This window comes from Anomaloglossus baeobatrachus, chromosome 5, assembly GCF_048569485.1.
Source record: "Anomaloglossus baeobatrachus isolate aAnoBae1 chromosome 5, aAnoBae1.hap1, whole genome shotgun sequence".
Lineage (NCBI taxonomy): Eukaryota > Metazoa > Chordata > Amphibia > Anura > Aromobatidae > Anomaloglossus > Anomaloglossus baeobatrachus.
The window spans coordinates 71198784-71220761 of record NC_134357.1 but is presented as its reverse complement, the minus strand read 5'-3'; the positions used below and the strand labels follow the sequence as shown (position 1 = coordinate 71220761).

The following is a 21978-nucleotide window of genomic DNA, read 5'->3' as shown; positions in this document are numbered from 1 at the left end:
TCTACAGGAAGTGACAGGTATATGTTGCATATTATCGCAGTGTCTACAGAGTAACTTTTAGGCAATACATTTTGCATTTCCTTTCTTTCGGTGTAGCTATCATTTGGCGGTATATGTAAGTACCTCTTGCTAGATTTGTATGCGATTACTTAACAGTTACACGTGCAATGATTAATGTAAATCTCCAGGGAAATAATAGAACTGGTAACAATAACAGCAGCTTACCTGTGCAGAACACGCTCCCCTTCACAAATGCAAAGTATGACTTCTTCAGCATAATTAGGGGATTTACATTATTGTTAAATGAGTCAAGTGTGTAATCTGCCAAGCGCTAATTTTTCTTAATCTGTTTTGATTATCCCAATAAGCAGGCTGTAGCCTTCATTTTCATTCTGAATTTTTCAGGAAAAGTTACTTCCATTTCTCAATAGGCAACAATCAGCGCTAATCTAACCAACAATTGGAAATAATTACAGCCCACAAAGCTGACAATATACACTTTATATTCTTTCCAAAATGTGTTACAATCAGTAAGATAAAAATGTTTTGTATCAAAGATAAAAAGAAAAAAAAAATATAAAAGTCAAAATTACTGCAGATAATAATAATAATAATAATAATAATAAAGTTTATTTATATAGCACCAACATATTCCGCTTACAATCCGGTGGGGGGTTGTATATATTGTTATTATTTTAATAGTAGTATTGGGGAACCTAAATACCCCTACCTGCCATCTTCCCGTACTACGTAACCCCTGCCCCCTACAGTGTCCACCATTTAATAACAGCCCACTTATATTTTGCTGCTGCTTAGAAATATTTTGTATGGCTCAATAAAGTCTCCTTAGGATATGATGTGCGCACGGTGAGAAATTTATGCACCAAATGTGCATCTTTTGACAGACAAAAATAGAATTTGTGCAGCGTTATCTAAGTGTTTTATCCCATGAATTTTCTATGCATTCTGGGGTGGAAAAATGCTGCAAAAATGCTGAAAGAATTGATTTATTTCTGCAGCAAATATGCACGGGAAAAAAAAATGCAATAAGTGCACAAAACTTCAGGATTCTCAATGACTTTGCTGGGGCATAAGGATTTGCATGCAGTTTTGGGACAAAAAAACGCATCAAAAAACGGAATAAAAACACACAGTGTGCACACAGCCTTAAAAAGGATTGTTTGTTTGTTTTACTAAAAGTCTGCAGTCGCCCTATGTAACTGCAGACTCCTGAATTGAGATGAGTGAACCAGAGGTTCGGTCTTCATACCAAACACAGACGTTACAAACCCCCCCAAAAAACAGTGTTCAGCGTTCGGGTGCTTTATGTATACACTTCACTCCCGTGAGCATCGCTGTGCTCGGGTACACTTGGTGCTCAACCCAGTGCGAGCCTCTTGCAGTGTTAGAATAGTTCGCAGTGGGGGTAACAACAGCGTGTAATGTGCAATCCCCACCCCCAGAAAAAGAAATAACATAAAAAAATAAAATAAAAAAAAATGGACAAAGTCTGCCCACCATCCCCCGGAAGTGATCTGTTTATGACTGGCTGCATGTGGATGGAGACCCGAACTGCCCAATTAGTGACTTGCATTGGGGTTCAGATCAAGTTCGGATCCAAAACCGATTTTAATTTAAAGTCCGTCTGAATCCTTCGAATCGAACTCCCAAGGGTCCGCTCATCTCTACTCCCGACTCCTCACAGCGTGCACGCAGGATTCTCCAATTTCTACAGTGAGAGTGGGTGGTCAAGTGACCAAGTATGCGATTTGCACACTTCCAGACAATTTCTAATCAGACATGTGCAGACTAGTTCAATTTACTTCACGTCTAGTCGAAATGTGGACAGAATTATCGGAATTCCTACCAGAGAATCCTGACGGTTTACGGTACGTTTGCTGTGACGATTCAGAAGTCTGCAGTTACCCAACGTGATTAGAATCTTTTAGCAAAAGACTGGACAACCCCTTTAAGTATCTAGTTTAAAAGAACATATTTGACATTATTCTATTAGGGAATTCTGAGTTAATAGAAAGATGCATTTTTGGGATCCTAATCTATTGGCTACAAAGAGTTACAAAGTACGTCTCCCACTCTGGCGGAACAGTCCCATTTTACACAGTAAAGGGGGCTTTACACGCAGCGATGTCGCTGGTGAAAGCACCCCCCCCCCCGTCGGTTGTGCGTCACGGGCAAATCGCTGCCCGTGGCGCACAATATCGTTAGGAGCCGTCACACGGACTTACCTGCCTAGCAAAGTCGCTGTGGCTAGCGAACCATCTCCTTTCTAAGGGGGTGGTTCATGCGGCATCACAGCGGCGTCCAATAGAAGCGGAGGGGCGGAGATGAGCGGCTGTAACATCCCACCCACCTCCTCCCTTCCTCATTGCCGGCGGCCGCAGGTAAGCTGTAGTTCCTCATTCCTGAGGTGTCACACGTAGCGATGTGTGCTGCCTCGGGAACGATGAACAACTTGAAACCTCAGCAATCAACGATTTTTTGAAAATGAACGACGTGTCAATGATGGACAATATGGTGAGTATTTTCCATCGTTAACGGCCGCTCGTTGGTGTCACACGCAACGACGTCGCCAACGATGCCGGATGTGCGTCACGGAATCCGTGACCCCAGCGATATATCGTTCGATACGTCACGGGGCCTTAACTGATTGATCTGAATGGGCACTGTAAAATGCTTAATTTACACTGTGATGGTGCTGCATCAAAATGGATCAATTACTGCCAGGTTTGTGATCCCCATTTATTCAAGATACCCCTCAAATAAACTGGAATTTGTCAAGAATTCCTTTAATTAATAGTTATATCCAAAATCTCTTATATTACTTGAAGGGTAAAATGTTAAGGCCGCTTTACACGCTACGATTTATCTGACCATCTCATGAGTGATGTGACACGCTCAGATCATAGTTACGATTTGCCGAGATCGCTCATAGGTCGTTTATTAGCGGTCACACGTATCGATCTCACAAGCGACGCCAAATCGTTCAGCGATATATTGTTTGACCAAGGCGGTCGTGTGGATGTTGTTCGTCGTTTGCAGGGTGTCAAACTTACCAATATGTCTGCTGCGATCCAAAACGATGAACAAGATTATGGAAATGAACGACGTGTTAACGATCAACGATTTTCAACCTATTTGTGATCGTTCGGAGTCGCACGTAGGTGTCACACGCAAAGACGTCGCTAACGATGCCGGATGTGCGTCATGGAAACAGTGACCCCGCCGACACATTGTCAGATAAATCGTAGCGTGTAACGCCACCTTAAGGGTGGGTGCACACAATCAGGATAAGCTGCATCTTGGACGCTGTGTGACCTCTCCGGCAGGGCCGCAAGTGCTCTCCCCAGCAGACTGCAGCGGCCAATGCCCATGAGCAAGGTTACGGGTGCTGCTGACTGTCTGTTTTCCCTGCGGAGAACATTCATGTCTCCGCAGCATAAATTAACATGTTGTGGTTCGGAAAGCCGTGCCGCAGGTCAGTTTACACTGCTGAGAAAAGAAGCACAGTGGGCATGGGATCTGTTTTAAGTCCCATCCACTGTGCTTCTACTGTACAACGCAGCGTTTTGAATGCAGCGGTAACACACTACGTCCAAAACACTGCTATTACTGATTGTATGGCATATACCCTAAGGTTATGTGCGCACAGTGCGTTTTGTTGCGGCGTTTTTGCGTGTTTTTCAGGTGCGTTTTGGGCTCAACACTGCATGACTTTGCTTCCCCAGCAAAGTCTATGGGTTTTCATTTTTGGTGTCCGCACACAACTTTTTGTTTTAAGCTGCGTGTTTGAGCTTAAAAAAAAAAAATGGACATGGAATTCTTTCCTGCGTCTTTCTGCGTTTTCCCCCCATGCAATGCATTGGAAAAACGCAGAAAAGTGCAGAGATCAAAAGCGCAGCAAAACGCAGCCAAAAACTGCACCAAAACGGGGAAAAAGCGCATGCATTTTTACCGGTGCGTTTTATGCACGTTTTTGCCGTGGGTGCGTTTTTATGCGTTTTTAGCGGCCAAAAACGCACAAAGTCGCAGCGTCAAAAAAACGCTGTGTGCGCACATAGCCTTAGATGTTCGAAGATGGCATTTTGACAACCCATAAATTGATAGAAAGAAAAGATTCAAGGCAGCACCTGAGAGTTGGTAGTCAAAAATGTCCCATTCACTTCAATATAGAAGTGGGAGAGGAATGGGGTGGCTCAGTGGCTAGCACTGCTGTCTTTCAGCGCTGGAGTCCTGGGTTCAAATACCACCAAGGACAACATCTACAAGGAGTTTGTATGTTCTCCCCGTGTTTGCGTGGGTTTCCTTTGGGTTTTCCAGTTTCCTCCCACACTCCAAAAACATACTGATAGGGAATTTAGATTGTGAGCCCCAATGGGGACAGTATGACCAATATATGTAAAGCGCTGTGGAATTAAGAGCGCTATATAAATCAATAAATTATTATTATTATTATTATTATGCTGTGGTGCCGTGACCCATCAGACGGATTTCCAAGTGATTATGCGACGCGTTTCAGCGACAACCCTCACCTTCTTCAGGGCAAAATCAGAATTGTAATTTTGCCCTGAAGAGGCGAGGGTTCTTGCTGAAATATGTTGACTAATAATTAACTTGGAAATCAATGCGGTTGGTCTCTCCACGCGGCATAAACCCCATTCCTCTGCGACTACTATATCTGCATTGAATGCTGCAGCACTCGTTCTTCATGATGCTTTTATAAGTTAGTTGTGGCTGCATACAACTATCACAGGTGAGCCTGGTACATACGTACAGTATATATACACAAATTTTTACCACAGGCCCTCTTTGCACTCCTGGTCTCTTTTCAGGTAATTATTTATCCATTCACTTCAATGGGAGTGTAATCCGCATAAGGATGAAGGAACTGTGGCTCAGGGGAGGGTAATGACTTCTTTGTTCTCGCAATTATTATTATTATTATTTATTTATAGAGCACCATTGATTCCATGGTGCTGTACATGAGAAGGGGGTTACATACAGAATACATATACAAGTTTCAATAGACAGACTAGTACAGAGGGAAGAGGGCCCTGCCCTTGCGGGCTTGCATTCTATAGGATTTTGGGGAGGAGACAGTAGGTGGGGTGTAGGTTGGGCGGCAGCTCCGCACGGTGGTGGGGCGGCAGCTCCTCACGGTGGTGGGGCGGCAGCTCCGCACGGTGGTGGGGCGGCAGCTCCGCACGGTGGTGGGGCGGCAGCTCCGCACGGTGGTGGGGCAGTGGGGTCATTGAAGACTATATGCATTTCTGAACAGATGAGTTTTTAGGTTCCGTTTGAAGTTTGCAAGTGTAGCAGATAGTCTGACATGTTGAGGCAGCGAGTTCCAGGAGACTGGGGATGCTCGGGAGAAGTCTTGGCGTCGGTTGCGTGAGGAGCAAATGAGAGAGGAGGAGAGCAGGAGATCATGGGAGGACCGGAGATTACGTGTTGGCTTGTAGCGAGAGATTAGTTCAGAGATATATGGAGGAGACAGATTATGGATGGCTTTGTAGGTCAGTGTTAGTAGTCTGAATTGGATACGATGGAAGATTGGGAGCCAATGGAGGGATCTGCAGAGAGGAGAAGCGGGGTGGTATTGAGGAGAGAGGTGGATCATTCGGGCAGCAGAATTATGGATGGACTGGAGAGGGGCGAGCATGTAAGCAGGGAGGCCACAGAGGAGGATGTTGCAGTAGTCAAGGCGGGAGATTATGAGAGCATGCACTAGCATTTCTGTAGATTGAGAATTGAGGAAAGGACGGATTCTGGAAATATTTTTGAGTGAGCAATGAACATCACTGTACACAACTATAGACATCTCTACGATATTTAAAAGTGAACTTGATTTGTGCAAAACATGCCAAACTAAGGCTATATAATGTTGGTAAAAATAAAAATATAAAAACTATACAAAATTAATATTTATTATAATTACTGACAGCTCCATATGAAACATTGCCTACTGCCCGTGAATTACAACTGACTGATCCCATCCTTTTAATTCACAGCAAGAAAACTATATTCATTTATTAATCTAAAACACCTTTTAGGACCAGACAAAGTATAAAAAAAGGAAAAAAAAAAATTCTTCAGATGTGCTAATGAAAGCGCACAAGTATGTTCATACCTTTCACTAAAGAACCACCCGCCTTTATTGTTTCTTGGTTTTAAAAAAGGCATGAAAAAGGGATAAACTTCACACATAGACTTCTACATTAGAAAGAAAAACATAAAAGAAAAATAGAATGGCACTTTTCAGCTGTGACAGGTTGGACGTTTAGCCGACATAGTCGAGTCTTGTGTTGGCTGCGTGCTTTCTGGCTCTTGCTTCGCTCTTCAGTCAGGCTTTGGTATTATTGAAAGATCAGACTAAATCCTGCCTGTTCAATACCTTAATCCTATTTTCTACAGCTTTATTATCTGTTTCGGCTTCTCTGGGAAAAGCAGTTAAGGATGGCACGTTCTCTAAGGGTTTTTTTTTTTTTCCAGGTAAAGAACATTCATTCATTACGAAAAGAACATTTAACAAATCTGCTAAATAAACAACTCTCGCGGCTTCCAGGTTTCCTCTTCTTAACGGATGATGAACACTTATTTTGCCGAGAAATGATGGATTTCAGAAAAGGAAAAAATAAAAAAAATCTTCACTATTTCCTTAAGTGATGAAATAATTCATTTTTGTATCCGACTCTTTCTTAACGACGACTGAGCGCAGAGATTGAAGTTTGCTTGAATTCTTTTGGTTTGCTTGCAACATTGTTTCTCCCGTCCAAGAATTCTTGACCGCAGAAGTAAGAAAAACTGAAACCAAACTGGAAGCTGAAAAATGCAAAATGTGGAATCTGACACGACCATTTATTAATTGTGCTCGTCTGCTCCGCTCCAGACAGCTGATCGCAAGGTATTTTTTTTTTTTAACTGTTATAACACACCTGTTACCTTCTTTGTTAAAGAAACAGAATAGAAGTCAAAGCGATGAATGTAAATAATAACAATAAAGAAGGAAAATAAAAGTAAAAAAAAATTTGATAAAAACATTACAGAAAAAGAAACAGCCATTATCAACCCAAAATCAGATTACCAATGAACTCACAGGACACAGCGGAGCACCATGATAAAAGCGGGGGCAGCACAGGTGCAAAATACTGATGATACAGCCACTCAAAAACCTACCAATTCCTGGAGGGGGTGGAATCTAGTATTACAAATGCACCCAGATGAGGTTTGCATAGGGCGCCGGTCACACAGGTACGTGTGGTGCACAGTGTTCGGCTTACAGCCCATTGATGACGCCCATACTATTAGATCAGGCGGGTTGCTCAGCACTATATACAGTTCTGGCAATATATACAGTTCTGGCAAAAATTAAGAGACCACTGCAAAATTGTCAGTTTTTCTGATTTTTCTCTTTATAGGTATATTTTTGAGTAAAATGTAAATTGTTCTTTTATTCTATAAACTACTGGCAATGTCTCCGAATTTCCAAGCAATACATTTTGTATTTATTTTCTGAAAATGAGAAATGGTCAAAATAATAAATAAATGCACAATGCTTTCAGACCTCAAATAATGCAAAGAAAACAAAGTTCATAATCATTTAGAAACAACCATAATAATAATGTTTTACCTCAGGAAGAGTTCAGAAATCAATATTTTGTGGAATAACCATGAGTTTGTAATCCCAGCTTTCGTGAGTCTTGGCTGCTTTCACCAGTCTTTCACACTGCTGTTGGGTGACCTTATGCCACTCCTGGTGCAAAAATATAAGCAGTTCTTTGTTTGATGGCTTGTGACTATCCATCTTCCTCTTGATTACATTCCAGAGGTTTTCAATGAGGTTCAGGTCTGGAGATTGGGCTGGCCATGCCAGGGTTTTGATGTGGTGGTCCTTAATCCCCACAATGATTGCATGGCGCATTGTCCTGCTGGAAAAAACAGTCCTCAGAGTTGGGGAATATTGCCTGAGCAGAAGGAAGCAACTGTTTTTCCAGGATAACCTTGCATGCGGCTTGATTCATATGTCCTTCACAAAGTTTAATCTGCCCAATTCCAGCCTTGCTGAAGCATCCCCAGATCATCACCGATCCTCCACCAAATTTCACAGTGCAAGGCACTTTGGCTTGTATGCCTCTCCAGGTCTACGTCTAACCATTAGACGACCAGGTGTTGGGCAAAGCTGAAAATTAGACTCATCTGAGAAGGTCACCTCACTCCAGTCCTCTATGGTCCAATCTTTATGGTCTTTGGCAAATTTCAGCCTGGCTCTCCTTTGCTTCTCATTGATGAAAGGCTTTTTTTTCTAGCTTTACATGACTTGTGCCCTGCCTCTAGGAGCCTGTTACGAACTGTTCTTGCCATGCACTTCACCTCAGCTGCCATTTGCCATTCCTTTTGTAGGTCACTTGATGTCATCCTGAGGTTGCTGAGTGACATTCGAATAAGATGATGGTCATCATGGTCAGTGGAGAGTCTGGTTGGAATTCAACTGACACTGGAATGGAATGGCTGTCGGACATGTAGAGAAGCTGATTTTTATAAAAATGTGCAGTGGTCTCTTAATTGTTGCCAGAGCTGTAAGTGCACCCCACAGTACAGGCACCCCAATTGAACAACCAACCAACCAACCAACCAACAGTAAAGGGCTTATCACTGCCTCTCCATACAGTGATTTACGCTGGCTGTCTTGTGTAATGTATAGAGATGGGTGAATAGTAACTATTCGTGTTTGGATAATGCTTACCGAATACTGAGTACTATTCACTATTTCAGGAGAGCGGGAAAGGGTCTTTCAATAAGGACCTAGTTTTGAAACGCGTACTCGTCTTTTTTATACAGTTTTTAATGGATTAAATAAATTTGAATTTCTCTTTATCTTGTATGTCGTTGTTGGACCCTTTCCCGCTCTTCTTGTGTTGTGGCCTCTACAATTTCATCCTTGCACCATCCGAATATATGGACCTTCCATGGAACTCGGTGAGTGGGAATTAAACTTTTGTTTTTTTTCCTCTGGTGAGTACTATTCCAGTATTCATCTCGGGAAGAAAAATACTCGGGTTCCTCATTGACCTTCATAAGTTTTGTTATTCGTGATGAATACCGGAATAGCACTTTGGGATACGTTATGAACAATCCGAACATTAATAGTTACTATTCGCCCATCACTAGTAATGAGAAAAACAATGTTAAGTAACAGGCAGCAACAGTATCAAGGAAAATAAACTGTGATCGCGTATATAATGCTCTGCATATGGTTATGTAATTAAGACGTTTTTGTTTTTGTAAGCTGTTTACACCTAAAAATATGAAGCGACCGGCAATAAATACACAGAGTGGACATGGTAGTATGTACGTATAGTAGTTTAACAAACACCCACTCACCTACAAGCATACTGTATATTCACATACAGATTACGGTGCATTGAAATGCAGTTAGTCATAGGTCAGAGGCTAGGATTACCTAGGGAAGCAACTACTGGCATACGTTGTAGATTATGTTGCACTGAATAGTATTACCATATGGCGTGTCCGGGAAAAAATACATTATTGAAATATGCTGAAATTTAGATATATCTCTGAACTGAAGAATGGATAGAACTGATAGATCACAGCGCTCCAATGTAACGTCATCTACATTTTGCTGGCTTTAGAGTTCGTGGTAAGAAATTAGGGTCACTATCCTATGTGGACGTATACGTAAAAAATATCCGTCGGCAGAACATTTACTTTGAAGGGTCTAAATAATTTGCTTATAATATAAGCATCGCATTCTGATGTCAGACACAGACAGTTATAGAGGTAAGCTGCGCTACATAGGTGCCACTCATAAAGCTGTCGCAGATTGTTTTTCATCTCTAAAAAGAGGTTCTTCAGCAGCTGCAGTGGGATTATACAGCTATGCACACCTCTTAATAAAGAGTTCAGTTGTTGCATGCCTTCATTATGAAAGGCTAACTTATTGGGGGGACAAAAGGAGGTTCTGCAGCAGCTGAATTAACCAGTTACAGCAGGACCATCAAGAAATGAGGTTGTCTTTCCTTTTTACGTTCTACAGTTATAAGTTTTAGAACTAAGACACACGGCACGAAAATCGGAGCGAGTGGAATGCGATAAAACATCGCATTCCACTCGGACCAATATTAGCCTATGTGTCAGCACACATGAGCGATTATTTTCTCAGCCCTAATCGGACCGCGAAAATAATCGCAGCATTCTGCGAGTGTAATGCGATCCAGGTTTTTCTTAAACCCATTCAAATCTATGGGGCAAGACAAAAATCGCACTGCACTCGCGTTACACCGGTGTACCGCGAGTGCAGGGCGAGAATGGCAATAGCTGGAAACGGAGGAGAGAGGGAGATAAATCCCTCCCTCCCCTGAAGCGGTCCTACCCTCTTCAGTGCCGGCCCGTCCTCTGCAGTTGTGGTCCGATCGCATGATCGGACCTCAGTTGCAGTGACACTTGGCTCCCACTGTGCTGCCAGCGTGAACAGAGTGTCATGCAAGGATCGCAGTAGTCCCCCGTGTGGCCCTGGCCTTACACTGAAAAAGTTACTGTACAAAATAGTAAAGTTGTGGCCAACATTTTTGAGACAAATCTTGGTTTTCACAGAATTTGCTATTTCGGTGTTTTTAAAATTTTTAGTCAAAAGTTATTAAAGTAAAATTATCAGCATTTGATACTTTTTTTAAGTAACTTTTTATTGACAAACACAAAGTTTAGGAAAAGACTCCATATTTACAGTGTTGGCCGTTATTTTTCGAGACTTGTGACCTGCTGAGCCAAATCCCGACTGATGACAACCTCTTCACGTCTAATCAGAGTTTGGGGTTTATCACAATTTCTTTGTTTTTGTTTGTTCCCTCACGTTTTGAGGAATCACCACATGATTAAGATCTAGGAAGTTTCCTGGCCATGGATCCAAAATTTTGATGCTTTGTTCATTATGATGGAAAAAGCAATGTTCATTACCAAATTGTTCCTGGATCATTGTGAGACGTTTCTCTTGGGGGGGTGATCAGATGCTGTTCTTAGGCAAAATAATGAATGAGCACAATCCCCTAGATGAAAAGCCCCCACACATTAATGGTCTGAAGATGCTTTACTGTTGATATGACAAGACTCTAGGTAGTGCTTTCACCTTTTACAATCATTCTTCCAGATGTCCCAAGGAGTCTGAAGGGGGTTTCATCAGAGGAAATAACTTTGCCCCAGTTTTCTGAAGTCCAATCGCTGTACTTCACGAAGAACGTCAGTCTCTCCTTGATGCTTACTTGGAGAAAAGAGGCCTCTTTCTTGCTTTTCTTGACACCAAGCCAGTCCCAAAAGCCTTCATCTCACTGTGTGTGCAGATAAACCAACACTCACTTGCTTCCATTCCTGAGCAAGCTCTGCTCTATTGAGGAATTAATCTCATAACTAAATAGTCTTGATAGAGTTTCTTGGGTGTCCTGAAGATTTTTTTCACAGCAATTGAACCTTTTTAAACACTTGCCTGCTTCCATACCTGAGCAAGCTGTGTTCATTGATGAACTGATTGTCGCAAACCGGGCAAGTGGGGGTCCCTCAGGATCCCTCCGCTCGGTCGTGGACCTGTCAATCTGTGACGAAGCCTCACCTGGCTGCTCTACCCTGACGTCTCTAATATGTCGAAGCTACGCAAGGTGACCTAGTCACTTCCGCCAACACACAACGTTCTACGACCCCAAGGGGTAGGTAAGGTCCGCTTGGCACTATAGTTGTAAACTTGTAAATGCCCTCCTATATCTTGAGCTGGACACTCCGCTCCGCAGGGGGACTTGCTGGCTTCCTTGGACTTAATGGAATTTTGTCACCTGGGCCAGTTGGTGAGTGATCTGGGGGGGGTTCATTGCTGCCGGGCAGGGTGGTGGGTGAATGAACAGTGACAGCTGACTGACCTTTGACTGTCATAATCCTCATAATATTTATCAGAATAATCCTCACACCAATCCCATAGCTGAATTCTCTTGTTAAACTTCCTTGGGTGCCCTTAAGAGTTTTTTCCACAGCAATTGAACATCTCTCTTTAAAGTTCTTTTTGATCTGAGAAATAGTTGATTTAGGGGCAATCTTACAAGCAGCAATGTCCTTGCTTGTAAAGCCCCTTTTTAAGCAAACCAATGATGACTGCACGTGGTTCCTTGGAGGTAACCATGGTTAACCAAAGAAGACAATGATAGCAAGCACCTGCCCCATTTTGAAGCTACCAGTCTGCGCTTATAATTTAATCAGCATGACAGAGTGTTATCAGCTACTTTGTCCTCATTAAAGCCCCCGTCACACATAGCGATATTGCTAGTGAGATCGCTGAAACGTCACAGGTTTTGTGACGTATCAGCGACCTCGCCAGCGATGTCGCTGTGTGTGACACGTAGCAGCGAGTGTGCCCCTGTTTCGAGGTCTCTGATCGTTACAAAACGATCAGGACCTTGTTTTGCTCGTTGGTCTCCCGCTGTGCAACACGCATCGGCGTATTTGATGGAGGGAGACCAACAAGCATCGACTCTGTGTAAGCAGCGTACGCTGGTAACCAGGGTAAATATCGGGTAACTAAGCAAAGCACTTTGCTTGGTTACCCGATATTTACCCTGGTTACCAGCGTACGCCGCTTACAGGCTGCCAGCGCTGGCTCCCTGCACACGTAGCCAGGGTAAATATCGGGTAACTAAGCAAAGCGCTTTGCTTAGTAACCCGATGTGTACCCTAACTACTTATACAGTAAGCCAGCGCTGGCAGCCTGTAAGCGGTGTACTCTGGTAACCAGGGTAAATATCGGGTAACCAAGCAAAGTGCTTTGCTTAGTTATTCGATATTTACCCTGGTTACCAAGCGCAGTATCGTTACACGAGTCGTTGGTGGCTGGTCGCTGGTGAGATCTGCCTGACTGACAGCTCACCAGCGACCATGTAGCGACGCACCAACGATCCCTGCCAGGTCAGATTGCTGGTGGGATCGTTGGTGCATCGCTACGTGTGACGGGACCCTAACACTTTCCCCAGATAATTTGAGAAGATCACTAAAACAATGTAAGAAGGTCATTTTGTGGCAGTGTTCAAATTTACTGGAAATGTTTTTGTGATTAAGCCAAATTTTCATGGCAAGGAAGGACTGCAGTCTTTTGCAATTCATCTCATTGCTCTTTATAACAAATCTACAGTTAAAGGGAACCTGTCACTATATTTAACGACTATAAGCTGCGGCCAACATCAGTGAGCTCTTATATACAGCAGTCTAGAATACTGTACATAAGAGCTCAGGCCGCTCTGTAGACTGTAAAAAACACTTTTATAATACTCACCTAGGGGGGGCGATCCGGTCCGATGGATGTCGCGGCTTTCCAGTCCGGCACCTCCTCTGTGCTGCGATTGCCATCATCCTCCTATCCAGTATAGGCCGGCATTGCAGTCCTACGCAGGTGCGCTTTGATCTGCCCTGCTGAGGGCAGATTAAAGTACTGTAATGCACAGACGTGAGGAAAGGTTAAAGACCGCCCATGCATGCGCACTACAATACTCCGATCAGCCCTGTGCAGGACCTCAATTCCCGGCTATTGTGGAGGACGTGGGACGCGTCATGCACACGGGCCTCAGAAGAAGGAGGATGGAGATCTCTGCAGAGAGGAGGCGCCGGACCGGAGCACAGTGACACCCATCGGACTGGACCACCCCCTAGGTGAGTATTATCAAAGTGTTTTTTACATTCTAAACAGCGGCCTGATCTCTTATATACAGTATTCTAGAATGCTGTATATAAGGGCTCACTGACGGTGGCCGCAGCTCATAAGGGAAAATCCTGGTGACAGATTCCCTTTAATGCAAAGTATCACTATAAATACTGAAACAGCAAACTTCGTGAACACAAAAATTTGTGTGTCAGCCTCAAAATTTTTTGGTCATGACTGTATACAGGACATACACTTAAGGGGGTCTCCAGAGAGTCAAACACTTACAGCAAATTCTACTGTTTAAATGATTGATTGTGGGGGGCTCTGTGGATTTGACACCCCTCAACTAATTGTTAATGGCCTACACTAGAGAAAAACATATGATTATTGATTTAGAACATTATATCACTTATGCTATTGTGTGCTTCCAACCATTATAGTCTAAATCCACAGAGGTACTATCCCTCAGAAAAGAAATCGCTGAGCTCACATTGAAGCGGATACAATCTATCCCTTGGATCTTTTATACAGACAATTACATTATTGCCTATACACTTTATAACCTTTGCCTCTTTGATTGATGTATGATCAAATGACAAGTGCTTCTAAGACAATGTATCTGGAATTCCTACCCGATATATGTAGAAACCATATACTATGGCTGATTTTGCCAGGTCATTGCCCCCACCCCCTCCCTTACCCACCTGTCTGGGTCACTCAGGAGTTAATACAGACACAGCTACATACTTTAGGTAAAATTCATCTTGACTTAAAGTAACAGCTGCCCACACACTTGGCTGCATATTTTATTTTCGTGTATGTCTGGTAAGAGGTTACAGGCCAACCGTGCCCTTCTTGGCTCCAAACTAACCTAGATTTATATTAAAACCTTTAATACAGCCTAAAAAAATTCAAAGCTCCACAAGCCCCATTAGGGCATATACATCATAGGAGGAGACCCCCTGCTTATGATTCTCGAAAGTCACAGTAGCTTAGTGTCTGGAGGCTTCAGTTCCTCCGTTCATTTAAAAGGGTTTCTTGCAATACTGCATCTCTCCTGCAGTGGCCGCTGTTGGAGAAACGTGCAGCTGCCCTTGACAATTAGGCGGGCTTTGCACGTTGCGACATCGCAAGCCGATGCTGCGATGTCGCACGCGATCGTCCCTGCCCCCGTCGCAGGTATGATATCGTGTGATAGCTGGCGTAGTGAAAATTATCGCTACGCCAGCTTCACATGCACTCACCTGCCCTGCGACCGTCGCTCTGGCCGGCGACCCGCCTCCTTCCTAAGGGGGCGGGTCGTGCGGCGTCATAGCGACGTCACACGGCAGGCGGCCAATAGCGGCAGAGGGGCGGAGATGAGCAGGATGTAAACATCCCGCCCACCTCCGTCCTTCCTTATAGCCGCCGGCGGCAGGTAAGGAGATGTTCCTCGCTCCTGCGGCTTCACACACAGCGATGTGTACTGCCGCAGGAACGAGGAACAACATCGTACCTGTCGCTGCACCGGCATTATGGAAATGTCGGTGAATGCAACGATGATACAATAACGACGTTTTTGCGCTCGTTCATCGTATCATCTAGCATTTACACAGTACGATGTCGAAAGTGACGCCGGATGTGCGTCACTTTCGATTTGACCCCACCGACATCGCACGTACGATGTCGCAACGTGCAAAGCCGCCCTTACACTTGATTGCTGGGAATTGCAGTTCATTATCGAGGTGCTATATTTTGCACTAAAGCATGGTGACTCCTTTTGACACTTCCAAAGCTATCAAAGAATATAGGTACGTTGTACTTCGTAAACCTCCCTATGTCTAAGTAATCCAGCTTTGGTTTAAGTCTCTAGGTTTTGTGTTTTACATATTACCACTATCGTGACTTTCGTCCTTAAAGGCAATCTGTCACCAGATTATTGCCACCTAATCTGACAGCAGCATAATATAGAGACAGAGGAATGATCCAAAATACTTTTAACAGGGCATATCATAATGTAAAGCAAAATAGTAAATAACCCACCACAGGCAATAATGAACAAAAAATGAAAAATTGTGGTTTAAGGGATAACAATAAATGCTTTATTAAATGGAAAATGCCATACATACCTATTATAACACTCATAAAATGCGTATGAAAGCAGGGGTCAGGAAAGGGTATCCAGGTATTCAATACATGATTAAATTCTATCACATTATTGATGCAAACTGATACAGATCCACATTAAATTACAGGAATAAAGTGTCATGTGCAATACAATTACTACTACCACATATACAGGGGTTATATTATCATTGCACGCTATCCCATATAAAGTGCTATGCATACCACAGTGGATCAGACAGAAATTTGCAGCACATAAATAACATGAAAGAGACACTGATTACAGCGATGTGTCACTTACTGGGCTGCTTGCTATAGTATTGCTAAAATCACTGTTTTATCAGCAGGAGATTATCAGTAGAGGACTAGTAAACTTGCTCTCAGGTAGCCCTCTATATTCATGAGCTCTGTATAAACCCGCCCCCACCACTGATTGGCAGATTTCTGTGTACAGAGTCCATAGGCAAAAAGCTGCCAATCAGTGATGTGGGAGGGGTTGTAATCACTGACTTTAGGTGGATAAGTTGTGTGGGAGGGTTTATACAGAGCTCAGCATTCAGAGAACTGGTAGATCTGCAGCAGATAAAACTGTGATTTTATCAAAACTGGAGCAAGCAGCCCAGTAAGAGACTCATTGCTGGAATCAAGATCTCTGATCTTGCCGCCCAGCCTACACCCCACCTACTGTCTCCTCCCCAAAATCCTATAGAATGTAAGCCCAAAAGGGCAGGGCCCTCTTCCCTCTGTACTAGTCTGTCTATTGTAACTTATATATGTATTCTGTATGTAACCCCCTTCTCATGTACAGCACCATGGAATCAATGGTGCTCTATAAATAATTAATTATAATACATAATGCTTACCTTAGTTGAGGGAGCAAAAATCAGCTGACAGATTCTCTTTAAATGAGGATGAATACTGGGTAACTAACTCTTAATAGCTGAACACACAGCAAAGAACAAATAAAAAACCTAAGGGTATTTTCACATGTGGCATTTTTGCAGTGCATTTTATGCAGCGTATTTGTTGAGTAAAATACGCAGCAATTAAAGGGTTATTCCCATCTCCAGAATCATATCCTACTTTGTAGTAGGTATAATAATATTGTCAAATACCTCCAATTAGAAATGTAGTATAGTTCTCCTGATATAGCCATGTCTCTTACCTCATGTGCAGGGCATTACAGTTTGGGGGTATGGTTATGTCCACTCATATAGTGACAGCTAGTTATTGCTCGTGGTCGTAACCATGGATTCCTACCTGCAATGCCCTGCACATGAGGTAAGAGACATGGCTATATCAGGAGATCTATACTACATTTCTAATTGGAGGTATTTGCTAATATTATTATTATTATTATTACACCTACTACATATTGGGGTATGATCTTGGTGATGAGATATGCTGTAAGGTATGTGCACACGTAAGTATATGGTGTAGAAATGTCTATACCATTTCACCATACCTTAGCAGGAAAAACACACAATTTTGATGCAGGTTTTTCTAGTATGAGTGAAATCTGTATCAAAAACACTCAGAGAATTCACATGCTGCAGATTTAAAGGGAACCCGTCTCCAGATTTGGTGACTATAAGCTGCGGCCACCACCAGTGGGCTCTTATATACAGCATTCTAACATCATGTATATAAGAGCCGAGGCCGCTGTGTAGAACATAAAAGTCCCTTTATAATACTTACCTTAACGGTCAGTACAGTGCAAACGAGTCAAATTGGTGTCTCCGTTCTCTGGTACCGGTGCCTCCTCTTTCGGCCATCTTTGTCTTCCTTCTTCTCTAGCCACAGTGCATGACGGGTCTGACATCATCCACACTCGCCGGCATTCAGGCCCTGCTCAGGGCAGATTAATGTATTGTAGTGCGCCTGCGCAGGACCGGCAAGTGTGTATGACGTAGACGTGTCATGCACCCAGGCTTCAGAAAGAGGACGAAGATGGCCGAAAGAGAAGGCGCTGACACTGGACAACGGAGACGCCCATAAGGCCAACCATGCGACCGTTAGGTAAGTATTATAAAGTGTTTTTTATGTTATACCCCCGACCTGGGCTCTTATATACAGCATGTTAGAATGTTGTATTTAAGAGCCCGGTGGTGGTAGCCGCAGCTTATACGTCAAAAAAGTGATGACAGGTTCCCTTTAAGATGGAAAAATGGATGGACGAAGAAATGATTATCTGCTGTGTGTGACAAAAAAAAAAAAAAAAAACCCCAAACAATCCGTGTGTGAGGAATTGCTTTATTTAACCTCTATACCAGCTATTCCTCCTATATTGTGTTATATCTGGATAACCTTATAAATAGTGATGAGATGCCAGAACAGAATCAGGAGATTCATCTGCTCGTATCCCAGATTGCTATATCGGTTTCACGGTCACTAGACGTCTTTAGGAAAATTTACACAGTACATTAAGAAAGAGGGTCCTGCAAGATCATTTATGCTATGAGCGTGTTGGCAGAAAACAGATGTCTGATATTACACACAGTTATTACCTCTGAAGGTCCCAAATCCTGAGCGGTGATGTATGGTGGCAGCAGGCTGTCCCAGTAACGAAAGAGCTGTGAAGACACAGAAAGAGGGAAAAAACATTACCCAGCAGAAGAAATCCTGGGGGCCATCAGCCCCACAGAGAGCACAGCCATTGTATGGATATCAGAATCAGTCATTTATGGTCCACATCGCTTTCTTATCCATAGCTTAGTATTACCAGTGTTCTGCTTTTATGTTAGAATCATAGAATCATAGAATGGTAGAGTTGGAAGGGACCTCAAGAGCCATCGGGTCCAACCCCCTGCGAGTGCAGGCTTTCCTAAATCATCTCAGCTATATGTTTATCCAGTTTCCACTTGAAGATTTCCATTGATGGAGAGCTCATCACCTCCCATGGTTGCCTGTTCCACTCCCTGACTGCTCTCGCTGTCAGAAAGTTTCATCCCATTACTTCTAGTACCTCCTTTTGTTAATGAGAATAGGGTAGTTCCCTCTGCACTGTGACCACCTTTCAGATATTTGTAGACCGCTATTAAGTCTCCTCTCAGCCTTCTCTTTCAAACTAAACATTCCTAGTTCTTTTAGCCGGTCTTCATAGGACATGGTTTGCAGACCTCGTCATGTTCACACACTGTAATGTTGTACATTGCAAAAAAAGCTAACAGTTAAACCTGTCAGTGAGCGTGTCTGATGGCTGGATCTACAACCCTCAGCTCTCTTCTCCTGAACAATCTTCTATGTTCAACTCTCAACTAACCATACATCGACTTAGAAGCATTTAGCAGGACAGAGATCAGGGTTATTAGCCAGGCCAGAATAAGATCATTCTGCTATGTATAGTAACACATAAAGGCTGTAGAAAGTCCAGCCTTTCTAATAAAACCCTAGTGATGATTTTTTTTTTATTATTTCTAGCCCAAGAACACATGCATTATCTTCATATTTTCAAACTTCTTCATCATTCACATTTTCCCCACTAAGTGTTTATGGACAAACATATATTGGAACCCGACTTTGATTTTCCCAGGCTTCCTCAAGTCTTCGGTCTCCACCTGTCTGTGTACAGACGGCCCCCATTCACTTCTGTATATCCATGCTTCATTGGAGATCCAGAAACGCAATACGCCGAGGAAAAAGTTTGAAGGAGACGCAAAGCTAAAGCATCACTGTGACCTCTCCATTTTTGCGGATTCAAGAGGTTGGCCCCTCAGAGATCATGATGTGATGATATATCCTCATGACCAGTCATCACTTACAGAGATGGCAGGACCCCATTACATATACAGAACAGTACTCAACAAACAAAACCAATGCTGTAGATCTGACTGTGCTCCCTGATCACTGACTACTCTCACCCATACTACATTACTAGTGTTGCCACTTTTACACCTGCCCTATGTTCATCGATGATCATCCCGGTAAAGATTCTGTATGTGGAACTACTTTGGGCAAGAAATGCTATAAATCTGAAAATGACTCCAGAGTGGATGGCAAGGTGATAATTTCTTAATGTTGTCAGGTCCTCTAAGCCCTAAAACCCACCATCATTGTATCCTGTATAGACAAATTCTTTCCCTAACCCTTTCTGTATAACACTATTCACTAATATGAATGATTAAAAAAAACCTGACTTATAAATCTCGCTGTTCCTTTGCCAATTAGGCCTGTGACTAGTCACAGGAGCGTTGTTTCCCCAGACTAGTAGGCCCTTTTTCACCTCTAGCTCCTGGAAATCTTGTGCATGTGCTCGGCTCATTTTGGCTGCATCAGTGCGCCTTTGAAGCTGGTTGTATGCATCTTGGCTTCATAAAGTGCACTGCGCATGACCAGATGTTCACAAGTAGTGTACATGAGCCGACTCCTGAACCTCCGGGCATGCGCAGTGCGCCTTGTGAAGCCTGGAAGCTTACACCCAGCTTGAAAGGCGCACTGATACAGCCAAAATGAGTCTCGCGCATGCGCAAAATTTCCAGGAGCTTCGGCTCATGGAAATAACGTTATTATACCCACAGGAGCATGATAACATGGAAAGAGGGACGACTAGTCGCAGGGATGTTGTTTCCCCAGAATAGTCAAGGCCCCCATTACCATAGGACAAACATTCATATTAGTGAATAGCGCTATAAAGGGCGGGTTAGGTAGGGAATTTGGGGAAAAAAGGAATCAATGCTGCCGGGTTGGACGGCATAGGGGATCTGACAGGTTCCCTATAAAACTCTCCTCCCAGTCTGGTCACAAGCCAAATCTGTGATACTGTATGAGAGCGTCCACTAATTTGTGGAGCCAACTAACCTAGTGCCTTACAAAAAGAAAGCAAAACTAAAATTCTTAAAATATATTAAAATGGTTGCATTCTAATACTTTAGTAAACACTTGAAAAAAATAAACCATAAATAAAACTTTCCAAATATTTGTATTACCCATCTTGCCCCATTCCCGCTGTGGAAGTTGCAGTCACGTGATCCCATCCCGCTTAGCAGTTTCCTGGGATGTTTATTTATTTATTCTACTCACTTATAGCGCTTTATAGATGTGATAATCAGTGTCGCCATTGGTGCTCACAATCTAAATTTTCCTATCATCTTTGGAATATGAGAGGAATCCGGAAAACTCAGAAGAAAACGCGAAAACGAGAACACACAAATTCATACAGATGTTGTCCTTAGTGGATACGTTCCAGCAATGGTTTACTTTTCTAGCCTCCAGCCACTGACCGAAGATCATGGTGTCTCAAGAGGGAGGCTGTTGCAAGGGGGTGCGCATTTGTCGACTTCCCCTGCTCTGTTAAGTCAGTGGTGTAACTTTAGTATTACATCAAAGGCTGGCACATGGAAGGAAACAGCACAGAGGCACTGCAGGCTACAACCTGCACAGCAAAAAAATGGGCAATACTAGTAAATAAATTAAAAAAAAATAATAATAATTAGCTTTTTTTTCCTTTTTCAAGTGTTTGTTCAATGGGCTTATACTTAAAATAAATAAATAAAAATAGTGAAAAAACCTGATTATTCAACCAGAAATTCCTTTTATTTCTTTATAAATAAGATGATCATTATCTTAAATGTTTACTATTTAAAAACTGTAATAAATTAGATAAAATAGGGGAAAAATATATATATATTTTTTTTAATTCATAATGTTTATCCCTTACACTCCCAAAATTTGTTCTTCCGAAGCAACTGGATGTTCAAAAATGAGAGAAAACTATTTTGCCAATGGAGCAGACAACTACAAACTAATACATTATTTTCTTTTTCTTCCTCGTAATCCATTAATAAATACCAAAGCCAATTACTGCAGTGAGTAACATGCCAGCCTCTCACAAATCATTCTTGGGAGCAATTTGCTTCTTAAGATGCTTAAAAAAAAAAGGAAGAAAAAAAAAACGTAAACAAAGAAGAGAGGAGCAGGGCTATTCGCCCCTCTAGAAGGTATGCGATAACACTCTTTGATTGTTGCCACGGGTCTAAATTAGCATCAAGGTAAGTCAATAGTGAAGAGAGAGGGGAGGAAACCAATTCTAATCCCTGCCACTCTGGCAAATCTGACCTCCCAGTAGGCCTGCGGTAGGGATTAATATCTCTACCCCACTGGCCCTTCACCCCGGCGCCCCCCTTTTTTTGCCTCTCTTACTTGATCCAGTCTGCAGTAAGCAGACTAAAACCAAA

At 42.8% G+C, this 21978-nt stretch overlaps 1 protein-coding gene across 1 annotated transcript in view; it reads right to left on the bottom strand.

The window, feature by feature from the left end:
• FBXW4 (F-box and WD repeat domain containing 4) overlaps nucleotides 1-21978 on the bottom strand; it is a 251123-nt gene that overhangs the window by 61496 nt on the left and 167649 nt on the right. The window contains exon 6 of the mRNA XM_075352304.1: nucleotides 18313-18378. Within this exon, the coding sequence (XP_075208419.1) occupies nucleotides 18313-18378 (66 nt within the window). The remainder of the gene's footprint in view (nucleotides 1-18312; nucleotides 18379-21978) is intronic.